Consider the following 14,286-nt stretch of genomic DNA (forward strand, 5'->3'; position numbering starts at 1 on the left):
TTTAGGCTGACTGGTAAATTGCCAGAATCGAAGATAACGACCTTTTGGTCACATGAGTTAGCATCTCGTAGGGCTTGACTTATCTAATGGATAGTTTGGACAATTTAGTTATTTTTTATCTTCACTAATAATTATATGAAAATAGAACGATTAGATTTTTGGTGTGTTGATGTTAATGCTAACATTTACATTTTCTTCTTATGTTTTCTTCGGCTGGTTTCAGATGGGTTCACACATGAAAAGATCTATCTTCGACGAGCAAACATCCAAAGCTATAAAGAAATGGCACCAAACTGCCATGAAGAAAAAAAAGAACACACAGGGTTCACCCAATGCCAGTCCCCCAAGAAGTCCAAAAGCAGTCACCATGCACCCAATTCAGGACCCATCATCCACAGGTGACATTTTGCTAACACATCGAAAAGGTCCGACACAAAGTCCTGATGCTGAAGCTCTACTGGTAGCAGCCACTGCAGCTTCGACCTCGGTTGCGGCTTCCGAAGACATCCTTACCGGGACAACTGAACAGCTCCATGCAGTAGAACTGAAGAAAGAAGAGAATTACCAATTTATTGATCTTTCATAAAATCGTAAAACACGGAGTTTAGAGGTCGATTATATATATATATATATATATATATTTTGTATGGATTTTTCGTTTTCTGAGATACAAGATTCTTATCATGGCTATAAAAACGCACTTGTAGTTTATGCTATATATATAGCCTGCAGTGACATTGTGGCTAGGGTTGGCTTCTGCAAGGTCGTCATGAGGTTTTAGGGGCCTCGCTGCCAGGCTTGATCTCCACGAGGTTCTTGTGAGCTAGTAGTGGCCTCACGGCCAGGCTTAGCCTCCATGAGGTCGTACTAAGCTTCTTCGCAAGGCTGCAATTGGTTACTTGGCCTGGTTGTTGTGAGCGAGCAGCCTTATCTGGAGCCGTTGGTTTGCAGCAGTTATGGACAAATGGAGAAGAAACTGATGGAAATGGGGATAGTGGGGATATGGGAATATGACCCACGTTCTCCACTACTCATAATGAAAAAGTCCATTATGCCCCTGGTTTATTTCCTTATACAAAGGATCATTAGTGAGTTGGAGACCAGAGTAAGCAAGGAGAATATTCAAGGCGGTGGGATTTGGTTTGTAGAATTGCGGAGGGCTTTTCGATCCTGTGATCGCTCTTCCGACAGCGAGTTTCGTCATTGCCGATTGCGGATTTGCGGGAGATCGCTGTAAATTTTTACCGCTTTAATTTAATTCCTCTTTTCATGCATTTAAAATTTTCTACAATGATATCAGAGTTGTGTTAGTTCTAAATGTTTAGAGACGAATTATGAAATCTCTGTTTGGAAATTTTCTATATCGCTTCGTTATTTTCCGTCACTGTTTTGCACGACTAATGTGTCGTAGCATATACGTTGTGCCAAATTTGTAAAATCGCAACGCTGCATGGATTTGCCGACGACGGCAGTGACCGGCGACCATACTAATAGGTCGGAGATTGGCCTTCGTGGCCAGCGACTGTATCTGTTACGGTTGCATGGAGGCTATGGGCGAGGCGCAGCATCGACGTGGTCGATCGTGGGCATGGCGTCGGCAGAAAAAACGTACATTTGTGAAGCACGGTGCAAAAGACGTAAGTGTTTTTTTTTATGTTTATAAAAAAAAAACTGTGAACAAATAAGTTCCCACATATTCATGCATACAAATATTTTGCAAAACAGTATGCAAATATTTTACAAAACAGTAGATTTATAAAAAAAGAAATGGTAACGTTTATTATAAATTACTGCATGCATTTGAAATTAAGAAACATAATATGTTTATGTTTTTTAATTAAAGTATAATTTTTGTTTGCCAAATAATGTATACTGTTAGCATTAATTTTATTTACATGCGATAATTAATTGAATATTGAGTTCAATTAATTCATCATTTATGATAAATGGTCTAGAATAATTTTGGTCCATTTAGATCCGGTTCAAGTTTAAATCATTAGTTGGTTTAATCGAACAAATTTGATCCAAACCCGAAATCAATTTGGGTTGATTATATGATCATATGACCAGATTTGTTCTATTGGCCCAGATTTGATCAAAATAATTAGATTTGTTCTAATCAGTCAGACTTAAACCAATGGACATTGGTTTGATCAAACGGACCTGAGTTTGATCAATAAGTCTAAAATTGGTAGAAATGGACTTAGATTAAACAGTAACAGAACATAGGTACAAAAATCTCCGTCCAATTAGATTAGTTCTAATTAAGGACAATGGACCAAGCTTAGGATCTGGATCACTAATCAACTGATCCAATGGGTCTGACCAATTAGATTAGTTCTAATTGTCGACTTGAACTCTTGAAAATCGAGAAGATTTGTTTTTCTTGATTTATTATGTTGGTACTATGCTGTATAAATTAAAATAAGCCGGTTTTTTACTAGTTAGTCGGTTTTGTATTGACTTATTTATTTTCAATTTTTCAGATGCCTAGTCGTGATTTACGACAACATTAGCTTTGGGAGGAGATTAAGGAGCTTGATTTCGACCCTGTTCAAGGACTCGGATGGCTTATTGGTCAGCTCGATCGGTTGTTCTGGAAACTCGAGCGAGAAGAGTTTCCAGTCCAAGACACACACAGGAGATGGACTCTAGTCTATTCACTGTCGAAAAATCTTAGGCAGATAGCATTCCAACTTTGGGATGATTATGATGGGCACATCTCGTATTCAGAGATGTGCAGACAGTTACTTCATCTCTATTGGGGTCTTGAAGATCCAGAGGAGGATCCAGATGAATCTGAGGAGGATTCAGAAGATCCTGTAGATCCAGAGGAAGATCCTGAAGAATCTGAAGAGGATTCAGAAGATTCTGAAGATCTAGAGGAGGATCCAGATGAATTTGAAGAGGATCTAGGAGAGTGTGTGGTGGATCGTATAGAGAATCTCGAAGCTGTCCTGCTTGAGATTACCCCAAATGAGTCCAGGCTGAGATGGATTATTTTGGCCACTACATAGTGTCTGTAATAGTGAGAATGGTAGTTGCCTATCTAGTTTTCTAGGGTTCTGTTATTTTCATTATGTATGAACAATGTTAGTCCATTTTATTCATGTCAGTTGGTTATATGTTAACATTATGCAGCATAATTTTATGTTAATGATATGTTTATTTATTTATGCTGTTTACTTGACATGATGCATGATTAGTTCATGATGTATTAAATGATTAGTTCATTTAATTAAAGAAATCATGATATATTAAATGATTAGTCCATTTAATTAAAGAATTCATGATATTAAAAATGATCAGTTCATTTGTTGGGATGTATGTAATAGAATTGATTAATATTAATTTGATTGGTCATACGAATGATAAGTGAAAACATAGTTGCCACTTGATTTTATAAACCAACTCAAAGTAATATTGAGTCAATCATAAATTGCATGCATATGATTTACACTGAATACTAAATAATGTGTTTATTTATGATAGATTATGGTAACCAAAATCATAATAGCTGAACTCAACAAAGGTGAAAAACTTAATGGGGATAACTATAAGATCTGGCACCTCAGGATACAATATGTACTTGAGGAACAAGAAGTTCTAGAGGCTGTAAATCAAGTTATGGAAGTACCTGTAGATGGCCCCACTGCACAACACAGACGAGATCTTGATGCCTATAAGGCATGGAAGAAAAAGGACTCCACTCAAAGGGCATATTGATTAGTTCAATGGTAGACGACCTAGCTTTTGAGTATGAGTCGTACCTTTCGGCTCATGCAGTTTGGGTAGCCCTTAAAGAAAAATATAGTGGAGTAAGTCTGAGCAAGCTTCGCTAGCTGACAATCAAGTTTGACAACTGGAAAAAGCGTCCGAATGTATCAATGGTTCAACACCTCAGGGAGATGTTGAACATGATTCGGGAGCTTAAAACTGCTGGTCATGAGTTGACTGATGAACAATGGGTTCAAGCAGTTATTCGTTCATTTCCAGATTCTTGGGAGACCATGATGCAGACCCTAACTCACAGTGAGAGTATTAAGAGTTTCACTGACGTCTCACGTCATGTAAAATTAGAGGTGGAGAGAGTTGAATCCGCAAGGATTTCTGGACAAGCCTATGTGGCTGTAGGTTCTGCAGGATCATATGGATCCAAGAAAAAGAAATGGTTCAAGAAAGGGAAGGGAAAGAAGAGGGAAGCTGCTGTTGTGGGACAAGGCCTAATCAAGAAGATAGTAAAGAAGATTGGAAAGAAACCTAAAAACAAGTTGACTTGTTTTAACTGCGGCAAAAAGGGTAACTTCGCTCGGCAGTGTACTGAGCCGAAAAAGGTAAAACCAAGCGTGTCTTCTTTTCTAGAGCATTTTATCGCTAGTTCAGTATTGTTAGCTGATTCTTATCCTTTGTGGATTATAAATTCGGGAGCAACCAACCATGTAGCTCGGGGACGAGTTACATTTGTTGAGTACCGTCGGGTACCAGCTAGCAACAAGTGGATCTATGTGGGAAACAATGCAAGAGTTGAAGTCAAAGGAGTCGGCACTTGCAAACTCAACCTCCGTGGTGGTAGAGTTTTGTTTCTACATGATGTCCTGTATGCTCCTGAAATTCGACGGAATCTTGTTTCCGTAACATGTCTTCTTGATTTAGGGTATTATATTACTTTTTACAATCGGTCTGTTGAACTTAAGATTGACTCAGTGTCAATTGGACATGATTTTTTAACAAGTGATTTTATGGTTCTTGATGTAGAACCAGATGTCAATTATGCTATTGATGATTATTTTTCAAACATTGTTTTAACTAGTGATGCAGATATAACTGATGAGGTTTGGCATGCTAGATTAGGACACATAGGACAAGAACGTATGAATCGGTTGGCTAGAGAGGGTCTATTGGGCACTCGGGCTAAGATTCAATTGTCTATATGTGAGCATTGTCTTGCTGGAAAAGCAACTAGGAAACCATTTGGTAAGGCTATAAGATCTGAATCAACATTGCAGTTAATTCATTCGGATATTTGTGGTCCAATGAATGTGAAGGCTAGACATGGAGCTTCCTATTTCATTACATTTATTAATGATTTCTCTAGGTTCGGTCATGTGTATTTGATTTCTCACAAATCTGAAGCATTGGATTGTTTCATTCGTTATATGAACGAAGTTGAGAATCAAACGGAACGTAAAGTTAAGACTTTACACACTGACCGTGAAGGGGAGTATTTGTCTGATATGTTCAAGACAATATGTAATGATAGAGGGATTATTAGACAACTGACAATCCCTTGAACTCCACAGCAAAATGGGGTAGCTGAAAAAAGAAATAGGACTCTTCTTGAAATGGTTAGGTCTATGATGGTGCAAGCTAATTTACTGATCTCCTATTGGGGAGATGCATTATTAACTACAACCTATATACTTAATAAAGTGTCTTCAAAGTCAGTTCTATCTACCCCATATGAACGTTGGACAGGCAGAAAATCAGATTTGAGTAATCTGAGACCCTGGGGGTCAGCTGCTTATGTTCATGATAGTTCTCACAAGTATGGAAAACTAGGGCCTAGAGGTAAGAAATGTATCTTTATAAGATATCATGAAACCTCCAAAGGTTATGTTTTCATAGGTGAGCAAGTAGATGGAATCATCTCCGAAATAGACTCGAGAGATGCGACTTTTCTCGAAACAGAGTTCTTAATCAGAGGTGATGTTGATAAAAATGTTCCTCTATTTGAGGAGGATGAGATATTATCAACAAGAGAGGTGTCAAAAGGGATACCTGAGTCTAATCAACCGAGTGGGAGTGATATGCCGAGTCATGAGTTGACCTCTCAACAACCCAACTTACGGAGAAGTGTTCGCAAGATCAAACCTAAGAAAAGGTTTGATATTGAGAATGAGGCATTGATTACACTTCCAATTGACGATGATGAACCTCGATCCATTGAGGAAGCATTGGGATGTAGAGTTAGAGAAAAATGAGAAGCTGCAATGATTGAAGAGATGGAGTCCATGATTCAAAATCATGTTTGGGACTTAGTCGATCTTCCTCCGGGCCGAAGGGCTATTGGGAATAAGTGGATTCTCAAAATAAAGAGAAAAGCAGATGGATCGATTAACAGATACAAATCTCGTTTAGTTGCAAAAGGATATACCCAAATGAAGGGTATTGACTTTGAAGAGACATTTTCTCCCGTAGTGAAATTTGTATCAATAAGAGTTATTTTAGCTTTTGTGGCACATTATGACTTGAAATTACATTAAATGGATGTAAAAACCATTTTCCTCAATGGTGATCTTGACGAAGAAATCTATATGGTTCAACCAGAAGGTTTCATTACTGAAGGTCAAGAGCAGAAAGTATGTAGACTTAGAAAGTTTATATATGGGCTAAAGCAAGCGTCAAGACAATGGAACATAAGATTTAACGAAGTTATTTTATCTTATGATTTCGAGATGATTAATGAGGATCATTGTGTTTTCCTAAAAAGGAAAAAAGGAAAGTATGTCATTTTATCATTATATATTGATGATATGCTGATAGTTGGAAATGACATAGTATATGTGAATGAAGTCAAGAAGTGGCTGTCATCACAATTTAATACAACGGATATGGGAGAAGATGAATACATCTTAGGGGTGAAGATCATAAGAGATCGTTCTAAAAGACTTTTGGGTTTGTCACAAGAGTCTTATATAAAAAAGATGTTACATCATTTCAGTATGTCTAATTGCAACATAGAACATACACCTATTATGAAAGGTACTGTGTTGAGCAAGAGTATATGTCCTAAAACTCCAGAGGAAATAGCTGAGATGAATAAAAAATCATATGCCAGTGCTATTGCTAGTTTGATGTACACTATGTTGTGTACACGTCTCGATATCAACTATGTTGTCGGCTTGGTCAGTCGCTTCCAGTCAAACCCATGACCGAGACACTGGAAGGCAGTAAAAAGGATATTCAGATTTCTGAAGGTGACAACAGATTATTGTCTCTATTTTCAAGGATCAGACATGAGTCTGAAAGGTTATTCAGATGCAGATTGGGCTGGAGACCTGGATGATAAAAAAAATCCACATCAGGCTATGCATTCTTGCTGAATGGTGGCGCCATCTCTTGGAACAGCAAGAAACAAACTTGTGTAGCTTTGTCGACTATGGAAGCTGAATATGTGGCATGTTCAGCGGATGTGCAAGAAGTAGTCTGGTTGAGAAGGTTTCTGAAGCATATGAAAATTGCTGAGGATAGTGGGAGTCCAGTAACTGTCTACTGTGACAGTCAAGCTGCAATAGCTTTTTCTAAGAATCCCAAATATCATAGCAAAGGCAAGCATATAGAAATTAAATATAATTTTGTAAGAGATATTGTGGCTAAAAGAAAAGTCATTCTTGAGTATGTCCCTACACATATTATGCTTGTAGATCCTTTTACTAAGCCAATGACAAAAGAGTCATTTAAAGAACATGTAAAGTCTTTGGGACTTCGTAGAATGTAACAATATTGAAATAATAATAAGACATTGTGTTATAATTGTGTAATTTGCCATAATTTATTCAGTGTATATGTTGTATTTATTACATTCATATAAGATCTTGGTGAGCATGTTGGCAGGTGGAGATTGGTCCACTCACATGTAACACCCAGCTACTTCATATAAATTTCTTTAAGAATAAGAGAAGATGGAACCAAAAAGAAAAGAAAAAAAAAAAGAGTGGTCAAGGCTTGAACCTTAAACCTCTTAACAAGTAGCAAGAGGAAGTGTGGTTAGAAAAGAAAGGGAATTTGTGTTTAAAGGTAAGGAAACTAATGGGACACCTTTTCTTTCACCAAAAATAATGAGAGTGATGAAGAGAGAGCAAGAGAATGACAAGTTGTGTTCTTCCCCTTTCTTCCTTTTATTTAGAATAAATAGGAATAAAAAGGTAGGGGAAGAAAAGTTCATTCCTCCCTCTTCCTTTCATTTAGAATAAGAAGGAATAAGAGGGCAAGGGAAATTGGTTTTGTTCTCCTTTCTCCTTCTTCTTCCTCCACCGAAACTTCAAGCTTCCCCTCTCCCATTTTCAAATTCAAGCTAAGGGTTTTCTTCCTAGGAGAACTTCACAAAGGGAAGTCCTTAAAACCTACTTTCCCTTAGAAGCAAGATAAGCAAAAAGGGAGTTCTAGAAGCAAAAGCTTTCTTCTTCTTCTTCTTCTTCTTCTTCTTCACCAAGGGTATTTTCTTAGTAAACCCAAGCAAGAGGATGTAAGTATCTCCCTCACCTGCAGTATAAGTAGTTTTCGAGTGTTTTTCCATGTCTTAATGTTGCTTAAAACCTAGGATTTGGTTTTGGTAGGTTTGGCCAAGACATGAAACAAGGGTTGAGGAGAGTTAAAAAAATGTTAACCATGCTTGTTATGTTTCCTCATGATGTGTAAGCTATTATGTGATAGAACTTCATGCTTAAAACCTAGGATTTGGTTTTGGTAGGTTCGGCCAAGACATGAGACAAGGGTTGAGGAGAGTTAAAAAATGTTAACCATGCTTGTTATGTTTCCTCATGATGTGTAAGCGATTATGTGATAGAACTTCATGCTTAAAACCTAGGATTTGGTTTTGGTAGGTTCGGCCAAGACATGAAACAAGGGTTGAGGAGAGTTAAAAAAATGTTAACCATGCTTGTTATGTTTCCTCATGATGTGTAAGCTATTATGGGATAGAGCTTCATGCTTAAAGATTTTTTTTATGGAACCTAAAACCATGCTTTAGAAGTTTCGGCCATGACTTGAAGTTAGGGTTAGAAACTCATCTATGCTTGCTAAAGGTCTTATTTGCTATGCCATGAATTCTATGATATTACTTTAGAGCTTCATGCTTAAAGATTCTTTTTAATGAAACCTAGAACCATGCTTTAGGGTTCGGCCAAGAAGAGAAAGTTTAGAACCTAAACTATGCTTGCTTATGATTCCTCATGATGTGTAATCCATTACATGATGTTAGTTAAAGTTTTCATACTTTATGTTGCTTAAAAACTTAGAGTCATGCTCCTTAGGGTTTCGACCAATAAGAAATAAAAGGGTTAGAGAAAGTTTAGAACCTAAACTATGCTTTCTTATGATTCCTCATAATGTGTAATCCATTATATGATATTAGTTAAAGTTTCATGCTTTATGTTGCTTAAAAACTTAGAGCCATGCTCCTTAGGGTTTCGGCCAATAAGAAATAAAAGGGTTAGAGAAAGTTTAGAACCTAAACTATGCTTGCTTATGATTCCTCATGATGTGTAATCCATTATATAATGTTAGTTAAAGTTTTCATGCTTTATGTTGCTTGAAAAACTTAGAGCCATGCTCCTTAGGGTTTCGGCCAATAAGAAATAAAAGTGTTAGAGAAAGTTTAAAACCTAAACTATGCTTGTTTATGACTCCTCATGGTGTGTAATCCATTATATGATGCTAGTTTAAGGTTTCCATACTTTATGTTGCTTAAAACCTAGGACTATACCTTTTGTAAGTTTCGGCCAAGAAGGAAATGAAATGAATTAGGGAAGTTTAACTCCAACTAGAATTGTTATGCTTTCTCCTATGATATACTATGTGTTATGTGATGCTAGTAGGATGCTTTCCTTGTTTAAAGTTGCTTAAGATTTAAGATCATGTCCCATGCAAGTTTCGGCCAAGATATGAGTTAGGGTTTGTAGAAAGATCAAAACCCCAACTATGCATGATACTGACTCTTCATGATATGCTATGTGATATGTGAAATTTTATGTCACCATGTTATGCTTATGCAAGGCTTATGTATGATGAAATGCCTAAGAGATGCTTCCCTATAAGTCGGGACTAAGAGCATTCTTCATTATATGACAAGAAACATGATATGTTATTTTACTTTTGTATGGCTTATACCGGACCCTAAGAATGGTCCATGGGATGAGTTCCTAAGTTGCCCCTAGGTTGAAGCACGGGCCTAGTTTTTAGTAGGTTCGAGATTAGCTACCTCGGATTTATTTAGGATGCACGCAATTCATGTATGTGGTACAAAGTCGGGCCCTCATGTTGAGATTTATGTTTAAGTACCTATATGATATACATTTTCAAAAGAACATCTTGCATATATTTATTTCATGCTATATGATCATTATGCTTTATGTTTATGCTCTCTTGAGATATGTCTATGATACCTAGATGAACATGCTACTATCTTATGTTTATGTTCTCTTGAGATATGTCTACTATCTTATGTTTATGCTCTCTTGAGATATGTCTATGATACCTCGATGAACATGCTATTATCTTATGTTTATGCTCTCATATGCTATGTTTATGATTTTGCCCAAATGAGTATGACACTACTTTATGCTAGCATGAAATGTTAAATTTAGATGTTAGTTAAATGAACATATCACTACTCCATGATTTATGATTTTTGTGAGTAGGAAAGGATCTTACTAACCCTATGTGCTTATAGTTTTTAATTTCCTTGTACTGTAGAAAAGGATAAAGAATGGCTAAACTAAGGGGAGCAGCAGGGAGGGTAAAGATGTGTGTGGCGGTGGCATGGTAGAAGAGATCTGTGTTTTGTGCTTAAAGACTTATATATGTTTTAAGCTTTTGCATATGAACTATTTCTTTTCTTGCTACTTTTGATGATATTAACTTGAACTTGTTGGGATGGTTTATACTTAAGGTGAACTTATACTTGTTTCCATGAAATCTTGAAATGTTAAGTACTTATTTAATTAGAGAATTGTTAGTTATCATGAACTCTAGAGAACAAGATCCATGTTTTGTTTCTCTCTTAATTAGTACGCTTTATGCTTTAGCTAAACAAGCATGTATCATGTTTCAAGTAATAGATAGTAAATGAATTTTATGTGCATGAATGCTGGCATGTTCACATGGTTTTATATATGATTAAGTTTTGAATAAATAAATTTTTCTTCCACTGCAATGATTGCATATGCATGTATGTATGTTAGCGTAGCGCTGCCCTTGTTATCAGTAAGGGGAAGGGCGGGCGTTACATGGACAATCATCTATGTTTGTTATGTACAAATAGGGATAATATCGTTACTTATGGAATAGCTTATGTAGTTGAAATTAGAGACAGATCCATAAGTTGAGGTCGCCTTGATAATTGTATCAAGATGAGATCATTTATGTGTTAATAATGATCGAAGTAAATGAACCCACCATTTACTGAACCTGTTGAAAGCCAGATTAGAATTCATATATTGAATTCAGGATTAGACATTAGGTATGTCTAGATCAAAATCTGTACGATGTTAAATTTGAAGACAACATGCACTCTTTTTAGTAAAGAGAATAACATCGTAGCATGTGATTCATACCACATGTGCTATTGCGACAATAAAGGTAGTAGGAGAATGAATCCCTGTTTCTCTACTATGTGAGACTTTTGAGATTATATGTTAATCTCAATTTTTTGCCTTAGTGACTATTTAGCTGTTTACTTGAAGTTTTAATCAGTGTCTGCTACTTTAGCGTGTATCCTATGGCTATGAATGATTCGGTCTATGGAGCATAACTAGGAAAGCGACTGATTAAAATTAATAGATTCTAGTTAAAAATGAAGATTAAATATATTTACATCTTTTGTTGTTATTCACTGGTCGACCCATTTCTGTTATGTATAGAAATGAATGTGAATATTGGATATGGAACATGCTCTTGACATAATAGTCATTATAAGGGATTAGAGATGTTCATATCGATGTAAATAAAAATTATTTAATCTGGGTAAATAGTAAGACATGGATATCTCTAAGATAATGGTTGTGTGTCACTTGAAGATTGGATGGATCCTGGATAAAGATTATGTGCCACTAGGCAAGTGGCTATGTGCCATAAAAAGTGTGTCTCTAATTTATTTGAGCAGCTAAGTAAAATGTAATAACTTTATTAGCATTGATTGCTCAAAGAGTGGCTAAGTCAAGGTGTAACAATCTTCTTAGCAACTGTCGCTCAGTGTGTTTGCTGTCGTACGAACCATTTTCTCTGAGTATGGATTGGATGTTCTCATATGGTCTATGTGACCAAACTCTCTAATAGTCTATGTGACTTATTAAGTCTATGTGACTTATTAAGTCTTTGTAACTTACCTGAATGAACTAGTCTTAGTGACTTACCTTGGACGAGTGGGAGATGTTGGAAATGGAGATAGTGGGGATGTGCGTCCAAGGATCATTAGTGGGTTGGAGATGAGAGTAAGCGAGGAGAATATTCAAGGTGGTGGGATTTGGTTTGTGGAATTGCGGAGGACTTTCCGATCCTGTGATCGCTCTTTCGACAGCGAGTTTCGCCATTGCCGATTGCGGATCTGTGGAAGATCATTGTAAGTTTTTACCGCTTTAATTTAATTCCTTTTTTCATGCATTTAAAATTTTCTACATAAACATTGTGTGCATAGTTGGAAAGATGAGGAGGAAGAAGAAAGAAAAGAGTGTATTCGTCCGATTTTGATAGACAAGAAATGAGAGAAAAATTCATCCGCAGACGTCGACGGATTATAAATCCATGCTTTTTTAAATTTTGTATTAAATAAACAAGGAAAACTGTCTTGACTCTGTATGATTTTTTTTTTCCCTTCATAGTCTTTAAGAGTAAATACTATAAGTCCTAAGTAGCAAGCAAGCTCCCAAGTGGTTGATCTGCTTTGGTCTTTTTATAGTTTTTGTTAATTGTTTTTTAAGCTAGTACAAGTATTCAATTTTTTAGACTGACTATCTTAAAATTGATCAGTCTGACCCCATAATAAATCTAGAACTATTTGTAACGGATGGTTCAGTAACCTAATATCTTAAATTTATTATTCTATTAGAGGAAAATATCATATAATATATTATAGTTGAAAATTGAATCATGAGTACTTGAAAGATTACATGGGTGCCTTGTTGTTCCACCATAATCCTGAGGGAATAATGTTTTTAATAGTTAAAGAGAAATATACCAAGATCGATTAGGAAAGGGAATGATGCTCTAATGTCAAGGTTGAAATACATGAGTACTTGGGATATTGCATCGGTACCCTGCACTACACCCTATCAGACATGGATGTTGGATGCTAGGCAAACAAACATGGTGAAAGTCCTAGCGGGCATGAGATGTTGGATATTAGGCAAAGAAAGTTCTAGAAACATCCTAACAAGGAAGTGATGAGACTCTCGGCAAGGAATACCCAGAGTACTGAGACTTGAAGCAAGGAAGATCCAAAGCAGTGCGACTCTAGGCACAGAAGATCAGTTGGCATGACGCCTTGTAACATCAATTATGCTTCTAATTTTAGACGTTCAAGATCAAATAACCTTAAGATAAGTATAGTTTCGGAGCCAGGCAGACTTAACCTGTAGGAGAGATTAGGTATGGTGCCTTAGTCGACTAGTACTAAGATAAGATTTGACCATTGCACAAGGATAATGTAGAATTGAATTCCAACAAGTTCAAATTCGTGGTATGGGAACTGGATCGATACTATGAATGATTGTTGAGGTTGTGATTTGCATGCAGTTAAGTGTTGTACATGTACACTTGATTGATAAAAACCACAATGTGCTTGAATTTATGGTTTGACATAGAATGGAACAAAAGCTTGAACAATTAAGTAACGAATTTCAATATTACGCATAAGCTTAAACAGTCAACTGAGGGAATCGATTGATGAAATTCAATATAGAATAGAAGCTTAATTAAACAATCAACTAAGGAAGTCAATTAATGAATTTTAGAGTGGAACAAACCTTGAATAGTTAATTAGTGAAGGTGATAATGAATTATAGAGTCGATTGTTAGAATAAATAGTTGATTGATGATTGAATTAAAATAATCTTGGTGATCCTGAAGATTAAGATATACTATATATCAACTTGATTGGAGGACAACAAAGTGATTAGTTGACTGAGGAAACATGGACAATCAATTGATGAAAAAGTCTATAAAAGAAGAAGTTGCACTTGTATTGTATGACACATACAACAACAATTATTATGATATATGTAAAAAAAGCACAACGATTCTGCTACTTTGATTGAGAAATTTTGTAAAACGGTCTTGTTCTACAAGCTGTTGTATTCTGTTGGATCAAATCGTATGATGTATCTTTTCTTTTCAAATTTAAAAGCAAAGTACATAACGGAGAAAGGAAGTACCCAACTAGACTTCTGCCGGTTGTCCCCATACCTAGCTAGACTTCGTACTAGCTATTTAGTCCCGCATACCTAGCTAGATTTTAGTCAGATGTTTGGTTCTCAAGATTCGTCAATTCCTGCACGCTTGGTAAAACATTTA

The 14,286-nt window shown here is 36.3% G+C and overlaps 1 protein-coding gene across 1 annotated transcript in view; it reads left to right on the forward strand.

The window, feature by feature from the left end:
* The window catches only part of LOC121982814 (MLO-like protein 9), a 94,361-nt gene extending 93,753 nt beyond the window's left edge, over positions 1-608 (forward strand). Inside the window, exon 16 of the mRNA XM_042535870.1 lies at positions 224-608. Within this exon, the coding sequence (XP_042391804.1) occupies positions 224-586 (363 nt within the window). The 3' untranslated portion in view covers positions 587-608. The remainder of the gene's footprint in view (positions 1-223) is intronic.
* The last annotated feature ends 13,678 nt before the right edge of the window (positions 609-14,286 follow it).

Source organism: Zingiber officinale, chromosome 5A (genome assembly GCF_018446385.1).
Source record: "Zingiber officinale cultivar Zhangliang chromosome 5A, Zo_v1.1, whole genome shotgun sequence".
Lineage (NCBI taxonomy): Eukaryota > Viridiplantae > Streptophyta > Magnoliopsida > Zingiberales > Zingiberaceae > Zingiber > Zingiber officinale.